The sequence below is a fragment of the Cupressus sempervirens genome, chromosome 1 (assembly GCF_028749045.1).
Source record: "Cupressus sempervirens isolate cs-2001-9-10 chromosome 1, ASM2874904v1, whole genome shotgun sequence".
NCBI classification, from domain to species: Eukaryota; Viridiplantae; Streptophyta; class Pinopsida; order Cupressales; family Cupressaceae; genus Cupressus; species Cupressus sempervirens.
This window is the reverse complement of record NC_143118.1, coordinates 102,054,411-102,081,077: the sequence shown is the minus strand read 5'-3', so window position 1 is coordinate 102,081,077 and position 26,667 is coordinate 102,054,411. Positions and strand designations below refer to the sequence as shown.

At 37.9% G+C, this 26,667-nt stretch overlaps 1 protein-coding gene across 2 annotated transcripts in view; it reads left to right on the top strand.

Moving 5' to 3' along the window:
* The window catches only part of LOC149576423 (K-stimulated pyrophosphate-energized sodium pump protein), a 199,921-nt gene that overhangs the window by 98,764 nt on the left and 74,490 nt on the right, over positions 1-26,667 (top strand). For both annotated transcript variants that reach the window (XM_089817234.1, XM_089817237.1), the window contains exon 4: positions 4,653-4,735. In XM_089817234.1, the coding sequence (XP_089673360.1) occupies positions 4,653-4,735 (83 nt within the window). The remainder of the gene's footprint in view (positions 1-4,652; positions 4,736-26,667) is intronic.

Genomic DNA, 26,667 nt, shown 5'->3' with positions numbered 1-26,667 from the left:
TGCAGATGGTGCGGACCGGGCGACCATGAAGATGCTAAGTGCCCAAAGTCTAGAGTAAATTTGATCATTGTCGGCACGGATGAAGAGGAGGTTTTGGCAATTACACGGAGGCAAGTGAAGGTGTACCCGAACCCGGAGGAAGAAAAGAGAAAACTGGGGGAAGCGTGGGCAGAAATTGAGAAGGCATCGTCTGCGGAGACATCTCAATTAAAAGACATCACCGACACCTTGGCAAGGAACTACGCGGAACAAAACATCGTACGATAGATTTTACAAACGGAGTTACTTGTCAAACTTGGCGATTTGTTGCTCACAATGCCTCAGCTCTGATCGGTAATCACAAATATCGCGCCAACTGTCAAGTTACTAGAAGAACCAAGCAGAGGGAAGGAAATTGCTGCCGGTGGAGAAGACCCAATGTTGCTAGCCCTCACATCTGGACGGCATCCGGCGGTTGTCGAGATGGGGATCCTCAGACATGTTCTCACAGACACAATAGTCGACGGAGGGTCTGGCGTAAATGTCTTACCGGAGGAGACCTGGAAGAAGTTGGGAAAGCCGACGTTGTGGCCACCTACATTCCAGTTGCTCACGACAGACCAGCACGAGATCAAACTATTGGGAACCTTAAGGGCGCAACCGGTAACTATTGGAACACAACCATTTTTATTGAACTTCGTGGTCATTCCATTGAAAAGAAAAGGATATGATGCTATTCTGGGATGGACTTGGTTGGTGCAAGCAAAAATAAAACATGATTGGAAACGAAATACCCTATCAATGGAGCGCGGAGGCAAAAGATTCATAATTGACCTGCACACACAAATGGTAGGTGAGGAGGTAGCATTGTCAAATTCAGAAGATGAAGGCGAAAGTGACAACGAAGGAAAGAGGAGAATGGAACTAGACGAAGGAGTATTGACACTAGAAGGAGGATCAAACGACGACGACCTAGACTCAGTGAATGGCCTTCTCCACTGGCAGATAGAAGACTACGAATTGTTTTCGAGTTGTAATATGTTAAGGGTCAATGAAGGTGAGAAAATAGAGAAAAATGAATGTCTGAAAGAATACAAAGAAGCGGAAGAAGGAAAGGCGGTTACGGCTGAAGTTGAGGAGAAGAACATACAGTCCAAACCCAGAAAAAAAAAGATCCCATCGTCCGATACACGGTGAACGGAGCACACAGAAAGAAAAAATGCATCGCACCATAAAGTTACTTGAAGGGTGCCGACAGCAAGGAAATAAGCTAGATGCCCAGTGATCGCAGGCATAGTGGGCGACGGAGGTGACACGGAATAAACGTAAGGCGTGGCATGTCAAACATCTCAAATGCAATAGGTTTCCGCTAGGGCAGTTGGTAATCAAGTAGGATGGTCGGAATGAAATCAAAGGGGAAAAGTTTAAGGCTAGATGGGTTGGACCATATCAGATCCGAGAGGTCGGCGACAGTGGAGTGATAAAGTTGGGGACGTTGGACGGGCAAGAGGTACCTCACGCAGTCAACGGATCCTACCATGCTAGGAAAATGCCGTCGCCGTCACCGTCGTAGAATGATTAGATGATTCCCTTGTCGTTGTCGTTGCAGAATGGCAACGCCTCAAGGCAAAATTAAGGTGCTGCATTTTAAAAAAAAATTTTAATTGTTAAAAAAAGAAAAAAAAAGAAAAAAAGAGAAAAAACAAAAAAAAAAAAAAAAGAAAAGAAAAAAAAGACAAAAAAGAAAAAAAAAAGAAGAAGAGAAAGAAACCTGCGGACCACATCCCGCGGGCAGGCTGTCCGCAAAACCTTTTCCGCAGCGTCTTGTTTACCGTGGAATCATATCTTCCGCGAGGTCCCTTTCCGCGTCTTCTCCTGCTTTCCTGCGGAGTCTTTCCACACTCCCGCGGCCTTTTTTTCTTTTCTCCTTGGACGCTTTCTATGCTGGGCGCATATCTCCGTGGGTGAAGTGTTCCGTGGGAAGTCTGTTCCCCGCGGGCTAGACATAATTCCTTCCGCAGTATTTCCTTGTTGTCCGCGGGCGTGTTAGCATATTTCTTGCGGGTGGTTGATGCTACCCGCGGATTCCTCCGCGGTCTTCCTTTGTTTTCCGCAGTTAGAGTTCTTTTATTTTCCACGGACACTTCTATGTCTTCCGCAGACCATGCTCGCGTGTTGCTTCCTCCCGTGGATGGTGTTTGGGTTCCCGTGCAAGTCTTAACCCAGTTGTGAGGCTCGGAAGCTCCTCCAGCTCTCGGCAGTGCCATCTAGACAGATGTTCAAGGTCTATTCATAGTGCTTCAAGGCATGGCCTGCACGCAGTGGATCTATGCGCTTCAATCTCTCTACCAGTATCTTCTCTGCGACTCCCATTGCTAGGGCAATCATAAACTTGTTATTGTCGTTGACAGAAGGAATGTTGGAGGGAAAAATCGGCTCACATGTATTGCTCACTCAAAAGTCCACAAGTTTTTTAGAAGAAATCTGACTGGGATGCGTGATTGTTTGAATTCTGTTTGTTATTTTTGGTGGAGGTATTTCCAAAGAAAGACTTGTTTGTATATTGTTTCTCATTGCCGGAGGAGACGTTCCAGCGAAAGATTGTTGGAGTTCTGTTTCTCATTTGCGGAGGAGAGTTGTTTTGAGTTTTGTATCTCGTTTTCGGCGGAAAAACGTGTAGAAGATGGGTGTGAGGGGTTTTCTTATAGAAAAAAAAAAAAAAAAAAAAAAAAAAAAAACCGATGACAGATTCAAATAGTTCAGATTGAGTAACAGATGATGCTAAAGGGAAGGGGAAGCACCAACGGTTGCCAAAAAAAGTGTGGGATCAGAAGAAAATGACAAAAATAATGTGTTCCATGCATTTTTTTGTGGGTTTCGGAGTGCTAATTTGGTCTTAGCGGTGAGGGGTGCTGCCCCTTGACCCCGCCCTGTATTGCGATAGGGAGCGCACTTGGAGCGCTGCCCCTCGACCCCGCTAGGGGCGTTGCCCCTTGGACCCCCAGTCATTGCGGATATTAGTCGTGGGAAGTGTGACCAGTTGAGAAGACTTGAAGCTGCTGTAGGCATGGAGTGTCTGTGTACCAAAGGCACTGGGAGTAGGTGTTGGCCGAGAGACTATCGTGGTGGATGCGTAGAGAGCTTGGGAGGAGCTAATCATCTAGTTGGAGGCAGTATAGTGACACCTGGCTCAGGGTACCCAGGAGTTGGAAACAGAGAAAGCAGCACAGGTGGCTATCAAGGTCAGCTTCATTAAGGAGGTAGTATTGTGTTAGCAGAGGCTATAGGCACGGGACGAAGGTGAAAGTGATGTGTCAGAAGCAGATGTATTTTGTTGTAATCAGTTCGTTAATATATTTTGTCTTAGATATTTTGTAATTGTCGTCCGGAGACGACTTTTTCTTTTGGGGGGGATGATGTCGTCGGTGAATATTGTGTAGCCGACGGGTTGATGTCGTCAGTAGAAAATGTGTCAGCCGACTTGATTGTCGTCGGTGTTTTTGTATTCTGTAGCTGATGTTGTCGGTAAAGATTTTGTAGCCGACGGGTAAATAGTTTGTAGCGGACATAATGTTTGTGGCCGACAGACTCCTTCGGGAAGGTTCGGCGGATAGTATTTATACCCCGTTTGAGATCATTGTAAATCATCATATCTTATCTTATCAAGCAAAATGTAATGTTCTGGCATATGCGAATAATCTAAAGAGTTTTGCTGTTCGTGTTCATTATTTGTGTGCATTTCTTAATTAACTTATGCGGTAAACATTTATTGCCATTTCTTTTCAGCAAAATCCCATTGAATCAAAGTTTTGAAATAGAAGGTACTTTTGTCCTTATGCATTATCTGATTTCTTTGACCATATCGTTTCCTGCAGATAAAATATCTCAATTAGCATGAGTTTTTTTAACCATTCACTGCGTTGATGTTTTTGGAAGTGATATCTGTAGTGGGAGAAAGCACAGCTATCTACAACAAACACCTAGAGGAGTTTTTCTCAAGAAACGTTTGAATTACTTATGATATTATGTTGTAGAGTGAAACATGACCTGAAATGCGCTTTTTAGGTGCAAAACATTTATATAAACTAGCTTTGATGAACCTAGACGCAATGGTACACCAATATCAGTCTTATGCATATTTAACAAGCTTCTTCATAATTTGTGTCTGTGTTTATGTGATAGTGTTGTAGATATGGACCTAATTTAATTTGTGGTTACAGAAAATGTAAAATTGAAATCTGCTTCATGCTTTATTTTTCTTTGCCAAGGTGAAATGATTTGTTTCTTTTCGTTCCATATCAATAATGACAATGCCTTTGGAAGTTTTTTTTTTGAAGTATACAATTTTTCTGTCTACCAAAGAGTATGAAAATAACCAACACATTCTTTTTATGAAGCCTCTTTTGTATTTCTCAAATTACTTTATTCATTATACAAGCTCTTCTTTGTTAGAGGATTCCAAAACATCACCATTTGAATTTAAAGAGGTATTTATTTTTCTTGAGTGTAACCATTAATTTATTTTTGGGTTTGCATGCCCCTCTGAAATATTAGGTTGTCTTGCTACCTTTGACACCATTTCAGTTTTATAGATTTTGGTAAAAGATTAGTAACTGCACAAGTTTCTGGTCAATTTCTGAAGCTTATTTCTTTTTGTTTGGATATATCCACAGCTATTTGATTTGCCACCAGAAAACTTAGAGGTGCCTCTACGATATGCATCGGCTTTTGTTCAGGGGGCCACAAACATTTTTTGGTAAGATATCTTCAGTAAGCAAAGATAATACATTGCTTATTTGTATTTGAATTTAGAGCATGTTTCACAAGCATTGAGCACATTTACATTTGTAGCTTAATGACTATTTGGAAAGAATCTGAAGACATATCTTGAGTTCTAAAAGTTGAAATCTTTACAAGATCTCTTGGACTTGATAAATTCATCAATTCTAGATATTGGCAGTGTGACCCCTTATATGACCATTGATGGAGTGTATTAGAGTGTATATAATTTTCATATTTTACTTATGAGTTAGCTGACAGTAACAGTTATGAGATAGTTGGATTGTTTCTAAACTCTAGTTAGTTTGGTGTTATGGGTTACAAGTTGATTTCAGAATTTGATCAACAATATTACAGTCTAATGCATCCCTGATGCCTATTAATAAAGAATTACTCTCTCTTATGTCTCTATTTTTGAAGGCTTGAATGTTGTTGAAAGATTATTTTATATTTGTACGGAGCATCCTTCTTGGGGAGTCACTTACCTTTCATTATCCAAATAGGAGTTTCTCAGATAGGAGTATTATCTCTGCCTATAATGCATTCTGGATCTAGGAGAAATGTTTCTTTCTTCATTTATTTGGGGTAGCTCAATCAGCTCATTTTTTTCCTCTCTTTAGGGACACAAGAAACATCATACAGTACTAACCTTGTCAACCTTATCCTGGACCTCAGAAGGCCCATTGAATTTTGGTTGATTCCTTGGGAAGCCTTGATGTTTTAAGGTAGTGTGGTGGTTGTAAGATTATAGTTGCACAAAGCCATATTTCCCCTCTCAAAGCACCATGCAGAATGACTTTGGTTTAGTCTGCTACAAATGCAAGATTACATCTTTAAAAGAGATGCATATCTTGGAGTGGGTTGTTTGCTGCAGAAATTTTAGCATCTTAAGTAATTTATCCTTTGGAGTGAGTGCTCATGGCTATGACATTTTCTGAAGAGTGCCATTTGAATACTGGAGTTCTAAGTGGTTCTGTGCCAATACTATTGAAGTGCAGGTTCTTTGCCACTTAAATTGATAGTCACCAAAATATGTTTCATTTGTCCTGCAAGATTGTTTGCATATTAACAATTTCTGCCTGACTATTTGTTTTATGGTGGTAGAATCTTTTCATTAATGGTTACATCAATAAACCTAAAGAATCAATTTTCTCCTAGTACAGAGAAATTTTTAAGGGATTTCCCTTGCGTAGATGGATGTGGATTTTCTCCTTTTCCCTAATGATTATTTTGCCACTATCCAACACTTACAATTTTTTTGAAATTCCAAGTCAAGAAAGTCTTGATGGATGACAAATTTCCCTTTGTCCAAATGAGCATAGAATTTCCTTGAGTCTAGATGATGGTTGATTTCCCCCTTGAAGTCTATTGTGGATGCACGAAAAAATGCCAAGTATGGAAATTATTATGTGTAAGTTGTTAAGATTTTAAGGACCGTTTTCTGCAAATGTAACAACACTTCCATTTACTTTTGTGTGTTCCAAATGCAGATTCGAATGTATGTAAATATGTGCAGAGGAGATATGTCTCATGAAGAGACACCTCTATGGTTTATTAGTTAACAGCCATTTAGACTATATATATATATATATATATATATATATATATATATATATATATATATATATATATATATATATATATATATATATATATATATATATATATATATATATATATATATATATATATATAAGTGGATATATTAGAGTTTGTCTAATAAATGATGTAGACTAGCATCATGATCATGATGCCTACCAAAATAATATGTTACGAGTTATCTAATTTCCAACACACTTTGGGACAAACACTGAATGTAGTCTATAATATAACAACCTTGATCTTAGGGACAACAAAGTACTCTCCATTATGACAAGTATCATGATCTTCGACATACTCCGGGACATCAACTTAATGTAGTCTATTGTGATATGTTAGTTATCATGATCTCCGACACATTTCAAGACAACAAGTTAATGTAGCCTATCATGATAATAGATCAAGAATTCAAGAGTAACAAATGTAGTATTACGATCTCTGGCACATTTCGGGACATCAATCTTAATGTAGTCTATCATGGTACATTCGTTATCATGATCTTCGACACATCTTGGGAAAACAACTTAATGTAGTCCATTATGATAACAGGTCAAGTCATTGTTAAGATTGTCACCTTACAATAGCGACCTGACAACGCAAACATTGATGAAAGATCATTACCTCTCACGATGTTTTCCAACAGAATCATGTAGAAACTCACATGTTATCCACCATGAACCATGTTAGAGGGTGGACCCACCATAGCTTCTCTTAGAGGGTGGAATATGGGCTTTCACCTTAAACTTCTCTCACAGAGAAGAATGCATTACAAGGAATTTCACCTCAAACTTTTCTCCCTCTGACAAAGAGTCTAGGAAGTCAAATCCTCTAGTTGCTCCCTTAGAAGCTCTCTTCATCCAAGGATGCCTAAGATAAACTTTGGACTCCCCCTGAATTTGATATCAACCTTCCAACTTTCTGGTGACAAGTTGTCACTTCCTCATGATTGTACATAGGGGTAGGCCCATCAAAATCATGCTGTCATATAGATGTATTTTTAGACTCCCTCTTAATATCAATCTTTGAAGCTCCTACGTTGCCTTTGACGAAGTGTTAGACTGTGATGTCCCCGATTTCCAATTAGGTTTGAAAGTTGTAACCTGCAACCATTTGTTAGTACAATATCGAAAAATTGTATGTAAAACATATTAGCAACATTAAAATTAAGTAAATACTAATCTAAATACTACCCAAGCTACCCATCCTAATCCTTCGGGAGAGATCCTTTCTCCAATTACCTAACCCTCTGGTGAGAACTACGTCTCGATTAGGTAATTGTCATAGAAAGAGCTTCTCCCTTAGGCCTCTTTGGGATCTCTGGTAACACTACTTGGTAGAGATCCCACCTCTACCAAGTCTCTTATCTCTGACATATGCATATGTTTGACCACTACAATATATATTGCCTCTAATGGATCCTCTACAGATCCCTCTTTGGATTCCAAATTGGAAATCCGACATTCGAATTAGAATGCCCTCTAGTCTCTAAGCTTTCCTCTAGATAAGCTCGACATTCAAAATGAATGTCCTCTATCGAAATCTTCATCATCCCTACAAGAACTATGAAGTTCTTATCGTAAGTCTAATTGTGAATTCCTCTTTGATATAGAAACATACCTCTGATTCTCTCTGATCTGGTATTGATAATTACTCTCATAACTATATTTTATTCCCTTAGTCATTTAGTCTCTTTCCTTAATAATTATTAACATATTTCTGAACTTTGGTTATTCATTTTCCTGTGATATTTTTTCAATTTATTATATCATCTTCTTGTTCAATTAATGGCTTACTGTCAAATATTTTGATCTCCTTCTAGCAGCTAATTATCGCCTTGATATTTTCCTTCATTATTTCATTCCTCTTATGGTTTGTTTGACTCAAACTCTTTCTACTAGAAATGTTATTAGCCCAGGTCCTTCCAAATTCTGAACATTACCTTAACCTGTTGATGTATTGGTATTCAATCTTTTTGTTGTACCTTGCTTTTACATTTTTTCTATGGCATCTTTGGAATGTTCATTCCCTCTCAAAATATCTGATATTTATTTTAATCGTGTTCTCCTTTGCGCTGGTATTCTTTACTTATCTTGTCTGTTTTATGTATTGTTTGGTTCGCTGCTTTATATACAGCTATGGAACTTAGTGTCGTTCCACTATGCGAAGCATCTTATTGATGAATCCTAATACATCCTTGTTCTTGATTCACTGTGTTGTATAATCTGATTGGTCATGTGCATATTTACGTGCTTCAATCTCACTCTTTTAACCTTCGATGACTTTATCTTACATTCCCTTGGTTAGCGATTTATTTTGTTGTGTGTGGAACATAGTCCATACTGCCACATTTCCTATTTATGATGATTGTTTATTATATATCTGTGTGTTTAATTGGTTCTAACTTCGCTTCTTCTGTTCCCACGTATTCTTCACGGAATGAGAGACTATATATTAACATATGCCCATCATTTTGTAATTGTCATTCCATTTGTCGTCCACATTGGTATATTATGTGGTCTTTGCTCAACATTAATCTTCGGTGCTTTATCCTGAATGCCTCCTTATCATTTAAGGGAGTAGATGTTTATTTGTTTGGTTCGAAGTTCTGTCTATGTTGGCAAATTGGTTTGTTTTGCGTCTTATATTCCTCCCATTTCTCTAGCTTGTGTGGCATATCCTTTCCGTCTGAAAGCTCTCCTCTCGTGAAGAAATCTTGGACTGTAGGAACCTATGTGACACTATTATCCTTTTCTGATTTATGTCCCCGTCTTACTTCATCATTTGTCTCAGAATTTATAGCTACGATTCATTCTATTCTTCCTTCTGAGGTGGATGTTCTCATTGGTCTCAATTCTGTTCAATGTCTCTAGTATTGTGATGCTGAAAAGATTTGCGTGTTATTCAACTCTCGCTTGTATCCCTGTCACCTTTCTAATATCTACCTGTGTAAAATATTGCCTTCTTGCTCGGTATCATGCTACAGATGATGATGTGTAAATATACTTTGTGATATTCAATGCTATCTTTAGTTCAATGTTTTGATGATCTCTACTTCCGGATATCATATATTCCTCTTTTTCTTTTCCATCCCTCCTTTATATTGGATGTATGGTCCTGACTTTTGGCTTATGTCATATAATTTTAGATTATAGTTAGTTTATATAACATTTTTACTTATTCGAATAAGATGTTTGTATTCTTAATGATTTACATTTGATATTTATTATTATATTATAATATAATAATATATTATAATATTTAATTATTCAAAGAAAATTGTTCTTTATTTATTTAGGGAATAACTTTATTTATTATTTATTTCTCAAATCTTTCTTTATAATTACTTAAAATTATTTGTTTTTACCCTATATGAGTATAGGGATATCACATAGACTCTCTCTTAATGGAAGAATACTCTGCTCACATAGTCCCAATCATCGAAGATATTTTTCACTATTTTTCTCTTCTTGCAAGAACATCCTTGGAGACCAAGGAATGGAACAAGATAAATCAAGGCACATGACTCTTATTATTCATACATATGAGCAAGAGACAATGATAAAATAATAAGTGTTATACTCTAAGATAATAAATACTTATCTGTACATCAACATCCTTGATGCCTTCATATAAGAATTTGTCAAACAATGGGAATGGATCATTGGTTATTATTCCCCCCACAATGTGAAATTCCCTCATACTCCTTTGTATAGTGTTTTCAATCACTAACTAAATCTTCTCTAGATGGTTCACTTCCTTGGAAATCAAGTAAATAAAATCCTCTGGTTGCACACCTTGAAACTCAAGTTCTATTTTTTTGAGGAATCAATTGAGAATTGTGACTGTATTGTGATCACACGTAGAACTGAACATCCATTCGCACAATTATTAGTGCAACATATGTTCCTTGATAGAAAATGTACATTATAAGCACATGGAACCGTCAAATCATCATACATACCCGTTATGAAGTGTACATCATAGATTAGAGAACACATGTTTATCATTGTATCATACTACCAGATATATAGAGGTCGTGTTCACAAGAATTTGGATGTTATTTTTATTTTATTTATTTATTGAGCATCCATTCCAATCTTCAATTCATGACTTCCTTCAACCATGAACACAAATTTTAGAAAATTATTTCTCAAGCATATTGTGCAGTAATGGAAACCCACAAGCCCATATTACTCTGAGGCAATTTATTGAACAATTCATTGCAATGTTTATGCATTCTCATTTCGTGTTTGTGTCAGTTGGATCTTTTGCTGATTTGTATTATTAATTTCTCATGCTCCCGTAATGTAGAACTCTGCTGTACAAAATGAGCCTATAGTTTAACGTAAAATAAAATCTTCACATTTTATTAATAAAACTGCCACAATTGATGTATACGTAGAAGTTTCTCACTCATTAGAGAGTGTTCCTTTTGTCTAACTTTTCCATCACTTGTTAATGCATTAGGATCAACTAACAAGATATCGCTTAGTTGTCAATCCTGAAGACTATGACTTTCCCTTTGTCCAATATTCCGACATGTACTCCTCTCAATCTATAGACATGTTTCTTTCTACAAGGAGAATGTTAAAATTAGGTCTTGTGTCAGATTTGTATAGGCACTGCATTAACAACCTTATTATCCTTGCACGAATTGGAAAACACAAATACATATGAAGGATTGCCATATGCAACAAAAGAACAGTTTGGAGTTTATGGAACTCGATGCAATGTAATGATTCTGAGTCAACACATCCATTCAGAGGTTCTCGAAAGTAACCAACTGATGATAAACCGCCTCATCTCAATCCTTCAAATGCTGATATATGATTGCATATATGCGATCCTTACCAACCGAGCTACTGTCTCCAAACAAAGCACATGAGCTCGCTGTACCAAATGCGATCTACAAGACAACCAACAAAGCTCCTCTGATCTAGGGTGCACGAAAACACACGAGTTGTATTCACCTTACTAGTCAATGACCACACTACGATATTTTCAAGGCTCTCTAGCTTGCAGCATCTGGCACATCGAATAAAACTAGTGTTTAGAAATAAGGAGTATTGCCTACTGTATAATTCCTTTGCTAGAGTGATTTTACCCACTCTTCTCCATGATTTCCACAATCTCTATGTTGATTTTAGACATGTTTTGCATAAAGGTCCACATTCATAAGTGAGCACTTCTAGATTCCTTATGGCCCAATGATGAATCAAATTTTCCATAGCCAACTTTCAATGCTGCAATCTCCTTACATGAATTATGATTTCCTTTCTATAAACTGCGATCTCCTTTATCTGATGTAACTCGCCTTCAATGTATTCTTTTTACAATGATCTGAAGGTCTTATTTCTGTGTTCAAAACCTTCCATCTGAATATAAGTCATAAAGATGCTGACCATTATCCATCAATTATAGGATCATCATGTTTTGAAGGAATACTAATTCGTTCATTACTGTCCATCCCCTCTTCTTGTCATTGATTGAACGATGGAAGGGGATATCAATTTATAGGAAAGTAGAAGTCTCCAACTATGTACTTACTCCCATAATGTTCTAATAAATTCTTGTACTTCTTTAGCAGAAATAGATGATGCTTATGGTTACAACCATCTGTTCTATCTTCACCACTTCCTAGCCTTAGTCGCACATTCTGAGAAAATGGAATGTTAGTGACCCGAATAGAAGCATCCATGTGAGGAGAGGCAGCGAGTGTATTCTACGTGACAGATGCGATAGTGTTGCAAATGAAAGAGGTCTACAGTTGTGTGTAATCTCCATCAACAGAACACCCATTTGCAATCTCTTCAAGTCACGGTCCAAGCATTTTCTTCACTTGCTCGTTCTTTTCATATTTCCTTTGCTTCATATACTGCAGTTTCTTTCAGGCAATATAAATTTGACTGTCGACTATTTTCAACCAGTAAAATCATCCTTCCCCGCTTATGCCTTTCCTTTCCTCTGACGTACAAGCGATGTTTACCCACTATGCAAGTGGTGCTAATATCTCAGTTATTCCTTTTGACTCTTGTAAATAAACTGATAACGAATATATTTAGCAGCAATGACTAGCTCAAATACTGGTTTGAATAGAGAAGATATTATTGTTTGCCAATAGACAAATACCCATAGATATAATTTGCAGTGATGAATATATTGTTTGCCGATAAACAAATACCCGTCTCTGCGATGAACAGCTTGAATACTGGTATTTGTATGTTTCAATAAACTAAGCAAGAAGGGAAATACCCTTTGTAGCGATGACTAGCTCTTGTATGTAATCTTGTTGCTTTCTTGGCATTAGACCACGACAATCCTCAGGTATCTTGTACTCTCGCCCATTACTCATTGTGTCATCCAAATGTGTTGCTTTCTAGTTTTTGTACATTTGCAGTTTGGCTTTGTTACCATGTTAAGATTTTAAGGACTGTTTTATACAAATGTAATAACACTCCCATTTACTTCAGTTGTTCCAAATGCAAATTCGAATGTATATAAATATGTGTAGAGGAGACATGTCTCTATGTTTTATTAGTTAACAACATTTAGACAATATTAACATTAATATATATATATATATATATTCATATTATGTATTATTATTATATATAGAATAATACATATAATACATATAATACATTTTATATATATATATAAGTAAGTGGATATTTTAAGAGTTTTTCTAATTAATGATTAACCAATAACCATTATCTCTAGGTCAATTCAATCCGACTGAAGCTACAACATTAACACAAGTGAGGGTCAAATTTCCCCGTTGTCAATATATCAAGGTGAAAATGCTAAGTGTAGAACTAAATCCACATGAGGTTTGAATTTCCCTCTTTGGGATAAAATGAAAATAAACAAATGCTCAGTGCGGGCTGATATTTTATCCTTATGGGGATCGATTTTCCTTTATGAAATAAAATGAAAATTAATAAAAATATAAGGGAAAATTAATTAAATGCATTGTGCATAAGTTTCAATGTAAATTTTGTTTAATCCCACATTCATTGCGAGAGGGGAGATCCAACCCAAAACTGTTTTAAAAGAGCATGCACCAACAGTATAGAAATACAAAATTGATGAAGGGTCGACTTAAGAAGACAAAGGTGATCAAAGAAAAAGTGAAAGAGCTGATAGGGAATTGTGCAAGCACAAGGAGCTGAAAATCGAGCCATGAGATGACATCAACCATCATTTAAATTTCTGATCTAGTAAGGTTGCTGGGGTAAAATCAGATTTTTTTACTTGATTCGCAAAGAGGAATAACACAAGTGAGGGCAGGAAGAAATGAGTACTTAACTTAAAATCTAAAACTTCCTCCATAGAGATCAATTTCACGGAAATCATTAAAATTTTCTATGAACCAAATCATGCCAAGTTTGATTGCAGGAGCATTTGAAAGCAAAAATTTGTGTTCAAGATCATTTTGGAGACGTCAAAGGGGCTGTGAGTAAGACATCTGCAAATTAAAGTCTGAAGTTTTCCTTTAGAGTTTGATTTTTTCCAAAAATAGTTTGAGTGTTTTAACCCATCGAATTACTTGGAAGCTTATTGCAGGTTGTTTGGAGAATAAAATCTGAGTTTTAAGACCAAGCTGGAGCATTCAAGAGAGCTGAAAATTCATTAGTCATCAGACTTAAATTTCATAACAGGGGTATTTTTGGAAAAACCATTATAAATTCACAGGTTGGCCATTCACACCAAGGTTTATTGTTGAGTGTCAAGGGGCTGTCCTTGCATGAAATACATCAAGTTTAGAGGGCAAAATTGTCCAAAAGAGGTAAATTTCAGAATTTATCCTCAGATCAAAATTTCTTATGGTGCTAAAATCATAACTGTGATATGTTTTCCATTTTTGGCCTATAAGTTGATTAATAACTCATTTTGGAACCTTGGATCATAAATTGAAATGCATTTAACGTGGTATTAGGACTAATTCAAAGATATTTTCAGACTTATTACATTCAGTCATCAGAAAACTAGAGTGTATACATTTACGACAAGATTAAATTTTTTTCATTTTAAAGTATTTTTGGTCATTTAAAGGCATGGTTTGCAAGGTCAGTCTAGTTATGCATAGTTGCAGACTAAGTCCTCAAACTTAGTTTCCAGACTTTGTCTGTAGAAATTGATGACTTCAAAGTTCTGAATTTCTGTATGGATTCAATGCATTTAGGGCTTAATTCATTCATTTTTTTGTGTTACAAGATTCAAGAATTGGCAGATTAACGGATTTCCGGATGATTGATTGATTAACAGAGGAACAAATGTGTTCCTTATAAAGAATTACAAGGACGTTGTTTCTAAAAGAAACAACGTAGACTGAAGATGGAATTAGAAACAAAACTAGAGACAGGATAGGAAACATTCCTAACTGGACTGAAGACAAAAGAGACAGGATAGGAAACATTCCTATCTAGATTGAAAGACGGACTACAGACAAGTAGTTGACTATTATAGAAAGTATAAGATATTATCTTAATACTCTCCCTTAATGGTCAACATACGGATGTCGGAACATTCTGTTATAACTGAGAGCCTCCCTGGATCTACAGAATGCTGAAACCAAGAAGCTTTGCCAAAAGATTGCTATGACTCAAAATAGGTTGCAATTACAAAACTTCTTTTTTGTGGAAAAAATGGTAAAACCCAAAATTTCACACAACCTTGCGTATTACAAACAACTTGAAAATGATTTTTGAGCAGAAAATCAACAAACCCAGAAAAAACAAAAATAGATTCAGAAGGCGAAAAATGCAACTTCGCCTTGATCAGGAAGCTCAACAACTTGCATTATTGGCTGGGAAGCATTTTGCCTTGCTTGGGCAGCCAAACATTTCCGGCACTCGAACTTCATATGGCCAAACTTGTGACAGTAATTACACTGTACATTTTGCTTCGTAGAGCCATCCAGGGATTGAGTAGAAGGTTGATGCTGGGAAAGCTGAGAACACTGATAGTTGCCGATGTTCTGTTGTGGTGTGCAAAACTCACAATATTGTACAACCTTGCAGGCTCAGGCGCGAAAATTAGACAAAACCGTTTTTGAAAAAACATCACTAGAAAATCCATGATTTGATGCTGCGATTTTTCAAAACAAAACTTGCGTTTTTCCAAAATCGGACACCAAAAAAAAACATGATTTTCAGATTCGACCAGAATTAGACCATGATTTGCAGAAACCCTAGCCAGGTTCTTGGTGAAATCTCAGGAATAATTTCAAAAAAATGTAACAAATAATTTTAAAAGAAATTATAAATTTTTCGAAAAAATTTGAAGCACTGGCTTTGATACCATGTTACAAGATTCAAGAATTGGCAGATTAATGGATTTTCGGATGATTGATTGATTAATAGAGGAACAAATGTGTTCCTTATAAAGAATTACAAGGACGTTGTTTCTAAAAGAAACAACGTAGACTGAAGACGGAATTAGAAACAAAACTAGAGACAGGATAGGAAACATTCCTATCTGGACTGAAGACAAAAGAGACAGGATAGGAAACATTCCTATCTAGATTGAAAGACGGACTACAGACAAGTAGTTGACTATTATAGAAAGTATAAGATATTATCTTAATATTTTGTTGTCCTTGATTCCAAGTTTCGTTTACAGCCATTAAGTGTAAATTTTCTAAGTCATGGAATTGGATGTGAGAACTAAATCAAAGGTTTAAAAGTCAGAGGATGTTCTTCTTTTCAGATTTCTATTTAAAGCTTGGAATCCTTCCAATGCATAGTGATTTCACTTAGGGCTCATAGAGGAGATTGTGGGTGCGTACAAGGTGTCGAGTATGTATGGTCTTCCTTTTGACCTTCACATGCATGATCCCTTATAGATGCACAGTTCAGTAGGGCATGTCATAGATTGTGTATGACAACTTACTTTGTGTAGTATTGGGAAGCAAGCTTGTCAACTTTCCTATTTGCTTCCCTACAAAAAGTTCACTCTTGTGACATCTATAGTCGGATTTGATTCAGTTTGGCAGGTTCTATTAGATGTATTGCTGATGATGTATTAGGAACTAGTTGATATCAATAGGGACATTACATAGTTATACCCTCAGAATTAGGGTGGACTCGTGTGTTATTTGTTTCTAAGTTTTCTTGGGGACATGTAATTTCAGGGAGGGTGGACTATAATATCTCCATTTTTGTGAGCATCAATTTTCAAGGGATTAGCCTATTCCTTGACCCTGATAGGCAATGGAGTTGTTCGGAGTGTCCAATTTGGGCATCACTAAGCTTTTCAGGTGGTAGCTATCAACCTTTACATCTCCAAATTTTTCTGAAGTTTTGAGGCTAGGTTATTTATATGTTTCTGGCTATGTTTGAGGTATTGACTATTTATAGTAAGTCACTGATTGTTTTAGAGGGACCATTAATAGTTTTAGTAAGGCAGTTGGATGCGTAGTGTGAATAATGGCTGACCTCCAGGTTTAGAGGGGATGGAGAGAGAATGAGTTATTAAGGAGATCTTAAAGTTTAAATGGCATTAATGGTAATTATGAAGTAGTTATTTAACTCTATAAAGTGACTTTTAAGTGTGGGCCATTATAAATTATTAAAAGTTACACCTTTGTTACATTATAACCTATGGTTGACAACAAGAGCAATTATGAAGGTTATTTGCGAGGTCATTTAATGAAAGGGGCCAAATGACTTAGTCACGTGCATTAAAATGTCACTTATTAAAAGGAGGCCTATTTATTATTAATTCTCCTAAGTCAATGTGAGACATTAAAAATGCATCATTTAATAGTTATTGATTGTGTTATTATGGTGCCAAAGTTCAAGGAGTTAATTAATTTATCTTAAAGTCAACCTTGCATCAATAACAAATGCCTTTAAGTAATTAATGAATCTTATTTATGAAGCCTCATTGATCAATTTGTGATGAAGGAAATATAAAAGATGAAAAGGGAAATCGATTCATTATTTTGATGAATGAATTTTCTTTGGTTTGACAAGTCTTTGGAAACCATCCAAGAGTTTCAGCTTCAGCTTGGATAATTGTAAGTGATTCTGGTTCTGAGCACTTTGAATTAGTGAAAGATCCAATGATATTGTGTATTTTGGCTGTGTCTTCATCCAGGAGCCATGAGTGGTGACAAATGCTTGAATTTGGTTAAGTATGGTATAGGTTTTAATAGTTAATAAGAAGAGGTGATAGATAATAGACAATAGATTGAATTGCATCCATTTGTTAAGTCATTTGCAGTGCTTTATAGCAGTTGTCCTTGATATTGCAGCCACATGAGCTACAGACTTGATGCCAAGCCCTTTGCATTGAACACATGAGCTACAAACTTGATGTGTTTTTCATTTCAGGTATTGGTGCTTTCAAATATTCTTGCATTGTGCAGGATATGTGAACAATTTGGCCAAATCATAAAGCTGCATTTGCAATCATGTTCACAATATTGTTGTTGAATTCATTGTTTTAATTTTCAATAATTGCTAAAGTATGCAAACAGGTTTTGTGTTGAGCTAATTGGAGTACTCATGCATCAATTCATAAAAGATTGATAAATTTTCATGCATTGTTAGTTATCTCAAAACACATGAAAGTTTTAAATGTCAAATAATTTTGAAATTCAAAACATTGCAAAGATTCAAAATTAGTCAATTGTTAGTGTTATGTGGGTTTGAGCTAGGAGGGTTTCTTACATCGGTATGAGTGGTTTCCTGTCATCTTGTTGGAGTTGGAAAACAAAATTATATTGATCCTACATATGACATATGAGTGATCAAAACTCTTGTAGTTGTTTTAGTCATTTTCAGGAGAGCAACTAAACAAGGAAATTGGGTGAAGGTTAGACTACATGATATAATGGGTGATGGAAGGGATAAAGGTGATAGAAAGGATGAAGTGCTTAGCATGTTTGAGGAATATAACCAAAGTAACCAGAATCATAGTTGGATCAGAATTGGCAAGGCTGAATCGAATTGCAAATCGGCCATGAATCAACAAATTAAAAAAACCCTTTAAATTTAGAGATTATAGCAATTGAAAACTTATTTCACTCACCCTTTATTGAATATAACTTAAACACACTATAACATCATCGAATAGAAGCTAACATACATAAACAAGGAACATAAATGATAAATCCATCACATACGTTACATGTAAAATGTAAATTGTATCTGAAGTAAATAGAAATCATAGGATCATAATGAGTCAAGCCATAGAATATATGTAAGATGAAGATCCATGAAATGTATGTAACAAGGCTTTAGCTTAAGCCTCATCATCATCCTCAAGCTCGGCCGTAGCCTTAGATTTTCTGATTTTTCGTGACTCATGTAGGCAATTTTGGCAATTTTTTGGATGAATCGCTGAATCGATAATGCATTGCGATGAAATCGCTGATCTAGTTCAACGATTCAAAAAAATCGGGTGTCGTCGGTAGAAACTGTAGCTGACAGGGTGTTGTTGTCGGTAAAGATTTTGTAGCCGACGGGCTGACGGGTTCATGTCATCGGTAAAGATTTTGTAGCCAATGGGTAGATTATGATTGTTTTGTAGCCGACGGACCCCTTCGGGAAGGTTCGGCGGAAAGTATTTATACCTCGTCTGGGATCATTGTAAATCATCTTATGAAGCATTATGTAATCTTTTGGCATATGTGAATAAAAGAATATTGTTGCTGCTGTTCCTGTTCATTATCTGTGTGCATTACTTAATTAATCTATGCGGTAAACATTTGGTGCCGTTGCCCTATGAACTTGGAAGGAGGGAGGAATGAAGCTTAATGCCAAATCAGCTTAACAAGGATCGAAATAAGATAAAGGGAAAAGCTGGAATACGTACTGCACAAGAAAATTTAATTTGGCTCAGTAAGCTGAACGTAGAAGGCGGTTCTAGAAGATTGCCGACGGACACAGAAGCATGGAAGAATTATTGGAGGAGACTCGACAGCGGGTGGAGTTGGTGGAAGAAGCAAGGGAGGACTATTTGAATTTGTATTTGCTAAGGGAAGAGAATCCAGATGGAAGAAAATCGACTCGCACGGCTTGGAGTGCTGAGGGAGCACGAGTGTGGAGTGAACGCTTTGTCCAGGATACACTTCTGCAGGGGACAACTTTAGTAGATCCTTCTTCACCAAGGTTCGTAGCTGTTGAGACAGCCATGTGGGAGAACAGTCTGCCAGTGTGGGATTGCAGACCGCCGGTGTGGGAGAAGAGTCCGTCGGTGTGGGAGTGCAGACTGCCGGTGTGGGAAAACAGTCCACCAGTGTGGGAGTGCAGACCGCCGGTGTGGGAGTGCAGACTGCCGGTGTGGGAGTGCAGTCCATCGGTGAGGGAGAATAGTTCGCCGGTGTGGGAGTACAGTCCGCTGGTGTGGGAGAACAAATCGCCGATGTGGGATTGTAGATTTTTGGTGTGGGAGTGAACAACGCTAGTGTTGCAGTACCGAACAACACATGCACAAAACCCAGTCGTGGTGGCAGGACCAAAAGAAAAGCTACCAAAGTTTGATGGCGATGGTACAACCGACCCCATCTGACATTGTAAAACATGCGAAACGATTTGGCGGGCAAATGGCATAACAGATACAAACGAATGGGTCCAACAGTTTCTGGCAACCCTACAGGGTGTTGCAATTGATTGGTTTGCCGATGCAGATCCCTAGAACTTAACCACTTGGGATGACCTTAAGAAGGAGTTTACAGCGGAATTTCATCTACTCCGCGACGACAACAAAATTGTCACAGAGATATACAATACGAAGCAAGGGAAGAATGAAACTGTCCGCGTCTACGCTAGGAAATTAAAAGATTTGATAAGTAAAATGGAAAATAAGCTGGCAGACGGACTGCAGAAAAGATGGTTCGTGGAAGGCCTACACCCGAAGTTGCGCAAGAAGATGAAAATTGTACCGCTGTCGTCATACACGAAAGCATACAACAGAGCACTGAACTTGGAAAGCGAGCAGAGGACGAAAAAGAAGAAGAAGAATAGTTCCTCCGACTTAGACGATGACGACGAGTCCTTGGGAGAGGATACCAGTGATGATGAAAACAGTAGCAAGAAGGTTCGCGCCCTACAAAAGGATATGATCTGCATGATGGAGTTTAAAAACATGCAGAAGGAGACCAAGGGAAGTGAGCTGTGGTGCACGGAGTGTAAGACAGATGGTCATACCAAAGGGTCCTGTCCAAAGAACCAATTCTGTGACATCTGTCAGATTATGGGACATTCCACAAAAGAATGCCCCTTCAACATGAAAACCAGAGGACATCAGCAAGTGCTCCTGACACAGGCAGCTTCCACATCCGGAGGGAACGAAAACGCAAACATTGATGGTGCCACTTCGGGTGGGTACAGAAATAATAGTAGAGGGCAAAACAACAATAACAATAACAATAACAATGGCAGCCGAAGTCGAATTCAGTATGATGCGAATGGATGACCGATCGTTTAATGCTGAACATGTAATTTGTGGGGTCATTTTGCGCGGGATTGTACAACGGCAAGCACACCAAAATTATTATGCAGATGGTGCGGACTTGGCGATCATGAAGATGCCAAATGTCCAAAATTTGGAGTCAACTTGATTACTGTCGAGACAGTTGAAGAGGTGTTGGCGATTACATGGAGGCAAGCAAAAGAGTACTTGGACCTGGCGGAAGAAAAGAGGAAATTTGGGGAAGCACGGGCGGAGATTGAAAAGGCATTGCAGGCGGAAACATCTTAGTTGAGGGACACCACTAGCACTTCGGCAAGGAATTCTGCCGCACAAAACATTGTACGGCAAATTTTGCAAACGGAGATACCTGTCAAGATAAATGATTTGCTTCTTATAATGCCCCATCTCCGATCCGCCCTCACAAATATTGTGCCAGCTCTGAGGATACCCGAAGAACAAGGTAGAGGGAAAGAAATTGTTGCAGGCAGAGAAGACCAAATGTTGCTAGCCCTCACATCCGAACGACATCCGGCGGTCGTCGAGATGGGGATCCTCGGACATGTTCTCACAGACACAATAGTCGACGGAGGGTCTGGCGTAAATGTCTTACCGGAGGAGACCTGGAAAAAGTTGGGACAGCCAACGTTGTGGCCCCCTACATTTTAGTTGCTCATAGCGGACCAGCATGGCATCAAACCTCTGGGCGTTCTCATGGCACAGCCGGTGACGATTGGCACACAACCGTTCCTGTTGGACTTTTTCGTGATTCTGTTGAAGAGAAAAGGATACGGCGCCATCCTTGGCCGTGGATGGCTTATTCAAGCCAGAGTCAGACATGATTGGAAGAAGAACACCTTGTCACTCGAAAGTAAAGGCCGACGATTTGTTATTGATTTGCACACCCAAATGGTCGGGGAAGAGCCCCTATCATCAGATTTCGAGGGAGACGAGGATGAAGGAAGACAACGTATGGAACCAGATCGGGAGGGAGTCCTGTGATTGGACGGAGGTTCAACAGATGACGATCTAGACTTAGTGAACAATGTCTTACACTGGTAGATGGAGGATTACGAGCTCTTTCCGAGTTGTAATATGTTAAGGGTTAACGAAGGTGAGAAAGAAGAGAGAAATGAATGTCCAAAGGAATACAAAGAAGCGGAAGAGGGAAAGGAGGTTACGACTGAAGCTGAAGGGAAGGACATACAATACGAACCCAAAAAAAGGAAACATTCCACCGTCCAGAACACAGTGAACAGACCACGCGGAAAGAAAGGGTTACAACGCACCACGAATGTAGTAGAAAGGTGCCGATAGCAAGGAAAACACATCATACGATCTGTACAGGAAACTAAGAGGAAGGGTTTAATAAAAACTTCAGTGGTACAGAGTGAAGGTTCTCAAATCAAGAATACAGCTATTGACGACAAGGAATGGCAGTCGACGAAATTCATGATATGTGACATGGAAAGCCTGAGGGAAAGGTTGTATAATCTGAACAAACTCCAGGAGAAGCGATTTGTGGTTCAATACACTTTAAAAAGATAGGCTACAGGGATAACTCAAGCGTATAATTATGTTCTGTTGGCGGATAAGATCATGCAGGTGTTTGGAAAGAAAGTTTCGCCAAGAAGAAGTGGTCTCGTGGACTTGGTATCCTGCGGGCACTGGCTGTGGACATTGAGTGTCCTGCGGATAGGGTGTTCCGTGGACACCGCTCGCGGACATCGAGTGTCCCGCGGACATCGAGTGTCTCACGGGCAGGGTGTCCCACGGACACCACTCGCGGACACTGAGTGTCCTGCGGGTTGGGGGTTGGGTGTCCGTGTCCTGCGGACATCGAGTGTTCTGTGAGCAAGGTGTCCCGCAGACACCACTCATGGACACTAAGTGTCCCGTGGGCTGGGTGTCCCATGGACACTGCCCACACTGCGGACACTAAGTGTCCCGCGGTCACATGGTCGTGGACACTAAGTGTCCCACGGACAGCGGACACCTTTGCCGCGGAAGGTGATGCACGGGTGAACCAGTTTAGAAGGTCCTTTTGCCGCGGAAGGTGACCCACGAGAAGATTGCAGTACATCGGTAGACACAGAAGAAGGGTGACAGGAGGTTTTCAAAAAAGAAAATGTCGGCAGATTCAAATTATTTGGAATGAGTAACGCATAATGCCAAAGGGAAGGGAAAACATCAGTGGTTGCCAGAAAGAGTGTAGAATCATAAGTAAATCACAGAAATAGTGTGTTCCATGCAGTTTTGTGTGGGTTTCGAAGTGCTAATTTGGTCTTGGCGGCGAGGGGCACTGCCCCTCTACCCCGCTAGGGGCGTTGCCCCCCGGACTCCTAGTCGTTGCGGTTATTAGTCGTGGAAAGTGTGACCAGTTGATGAGACTTGGAGCTGCTGCAAGCATGGATTGTCTGTGTACCAAAGGCACTTGGAGTGGGTGTTGGACGTGAGGTTGTCTTGGTGGATGCACAGAGAGCTCGGGAGGAGCTGATCATCCAGGTTAAGGCAGTTCAACAATGCTTGGCTCAGGGTACCCAAAAGTTGGAAGCAGAGAAAGTGACTTGGGTGGCGATCAAGGTCAGCTTGATTAAGGAACAGTATTGTGTTAGCAGAGGCCACAGATGCATCATGGGTTGGAGACCAGTTCGTTGCAAGCATGGGACGAATGTGGAAGTGATCTATCTTGTGTAGTTAGTTAGTTAATGTATTTTGTTTGTTAATCTGTCTTGGATATGTTGTAATTGTATTTTGTAATTGTCGTCCGGAGACGACTTTTTCTTTTGGGGGGGATGATGTCATCAGTAGAAACTGTAGCTGATAGGGTGTTGTTGTTGGTAAAGATTTTGTAGCCGACAGGTAGATTAGAATTGTTTTGTAGCCGACAAACCCCTTCGGGAAGGTTCGGCGGAAAGTATTTATACCCCGTCTGAGATCATTGTAAATCATCTTATGAAGCATTATGTAATCTTTTGGCATATGCAAATTAAGGAATACTATTGCTGCTGTTCCTGTTCATTATTTGTGTGCATTACTTAATTAATCTATGCGGTAAACATCGAGAAGCCCAAATTGAATTACCAAACCGGCGATTCATGCAATTTTTGGGTGATTCTCATTACTATGAATATAATACTCTACCTCAATATGTTAAGAAAGATTTATCTTTCTATCAATTTATGGACTTTCATCCAAAGCTATGCAGTATGATTGGTTCAGTAAAGAAACAATATTACAAGATAGCTTTTGATCTTTTTGCAAGAAGAGTTGGTTTATGGGGTAATTGGAAAATCGTTGTTGGATGGTGGGTGAAAATTAAGAAAGAATTGGACATTAACAATTCTCATTTTTATGACAAAAGTCATAATATTGAGCCTACACTTGAGATAGAAGCCATTCCATGTGTGGAAGATGGTCGCATGGAATTCCCTAGCATAAACGCTCGAGATTTGGGTGTTAGAGATGAGTTATGTGATGTAGATGTAGGCCACAACAAATCTGATTTTACAACTCATACCCGGGAAAATAAATTGGAAAACTTAATGGTTTGTGATAGGTCCCAGGATCGGGTTTTGGAAGGACATTCAACTACCTTAGAGGAAGTGCGAGAAGATACTGCCATATTAACAACTTCTACTTTATTAATGAGCCATTTGTTAAGGTTTACTTTGTGAACAATCCTCTATTTGAGATGGATACAACATTGTCATATGACAATTTGCTTTTTGAGGTTGATGTTAGTCACTCACCTAAGTCGAGCTTGACACAGTTTCCACTATCTGCAAACACAATTCAGTTGCCTACAACAACATTTGGTGATATTCCCATGTTTATAGGTTATGGTTGTGAGAAGTTTGAGGATGGGGCTATAGTTGTCTCAGTTATAGGTGCAATTGATATATAGATGGGATGAGTTCATTTGTTGAGATGTCATGTCCCCAATTTTCCTCTAATAGAAAATAATAATAAATGTTAATAAACTAATAATAAAATGAATAAATAAATTACAATATAATTTATTATTTATTTAACTGAATAAATTTATACACGAATTAATATAATAGAGTACTATAAGTAAATAAATAAATAAAAATATATAATTAATTTGATAAGAGTCAATTTAAGCTTTATTTATATACATGCATATAATTTAATAAATCAAATAAATGATAAGTAAAAAAAATGTATGATGTAATAATACATAATCCAATATTACTATGGAAAATGTAATATTAAGTTTGAAGGCAAATGAATTGAGTCTACTCAATAGTCAAAGCGGTGCATACACGATTAATTAAAATATTTTCTTCTAGCATCTAATCACAGTACATGAACTTGTGAGAGGACAGCCTTTTAAACACGTCTCATTCCAAGACATACCAATGTATAAGTTTAGGAAAAATTTGGAGAGGAGGATATCATGAACTAGACAATAAAAGTCATGAATAAAATGAAACCAATTAGCACCCATTCAGGGAAGGAGAACGTTGTTGATATTCCCAGTGAGCAAAAGAATCAATATTTAGGAAGAACAACGATTTGAGAACGAAAAATCCCAGTTCAAAGGAATGCAGACAAAAATAACATTGTGGATCAGGGCAATTCATACCAAGCAGATTGGGAGAGAATCAATTATGGACAAGGAGGATCAAAGGATTATGGCAGACCAATTACATTGCGTCAGAGGAATATACATAGCCGACAGATTGCAAGAATACACAACATAAAGGGGGGGGAGGATTAAAACGATAGACATCTGCAGCCTCAAGTACATAAAAGACCAACCACGTTAGTAAGAAGGAAGAAAAGACATTAGAGTCCAGTCAGTGAGGACGATAGCAGGAGGCATTCCTTTAAACACAGTCCAGATCATTGGAAAGAAAAGAGTCACCATTTATTCATAACATTCAGAGATTATATCTGCACTGTAGGAGGGATTCATCTCATCTTTGGAAAATAATAAATCCAATATACTCTTGATCAACTTGCTTGGTAATCATCGAACAATCTAAAGAGAAATCGATCGTCTCCATTGGTAGTTAGTGAACCTCAAACTAACTTGTTAAAGAATTACAATTTGGCAACTAAAAACACTATGATTACATTTTATTTTTTTGATTTGTAAACGTTCGAAGCCTTTATATTATAAGTAAATGTTAAAAAGAAAGTTACATTGTTCTCCATTCTAACGGGCACTGGTAGGAAAGAACGGAGGAAGAAAACCTCTAGTCTTGCCCAGGACCGAAGTCCTATATTATACAGACTTTAAAAGGGGCATTCCCCAGTATATTCAAAATTAATGAAATCTTACAATGTCCATTTATTAGATCTTATATTCGCAAGAATAACTTTTCTTGCAGTATTCAGCTTGTCTTCCGAATTCAGATTGAATATACCTCCTGAAATTGCACTTCTATACTAACTTGCATATCAAAGAAGACCTTTTTTTCCACAAGGGGTAAGTAGTATTAGTCCAAAAAAAGAGAAATGAAGGGATCGGAAAGAACCTTTTCTATAACAAATTTTAACACTTTTCTTCTTAGCTCTATGTAGATTATTATAAATTGGTAAAATACCAGCTGATTTTTCAATTTTTAATGTTAGTGTCCTTATTATTTTTAAATTTACATTTTAAAATCTTTATAAAGTCTTGATTTATAGCTCATAATTCTTCTCCTTCAGCCCCATTGTTTTCTAAATGATTGGCTTTTCGATTTCCTACTCTAAATATGTGTTGGATTTTGTTTTCCTCAAAGAGATCAAAAATCTTAAAAAATTTTGGGTTTTGGTTTCCTCAAAGAGTTACATTATCCAGTTTTGGATCAAAAGACTGTTCAATTTCCGATTAGTTACTTATAATTATAGATTAAGATATTTTCACCATCA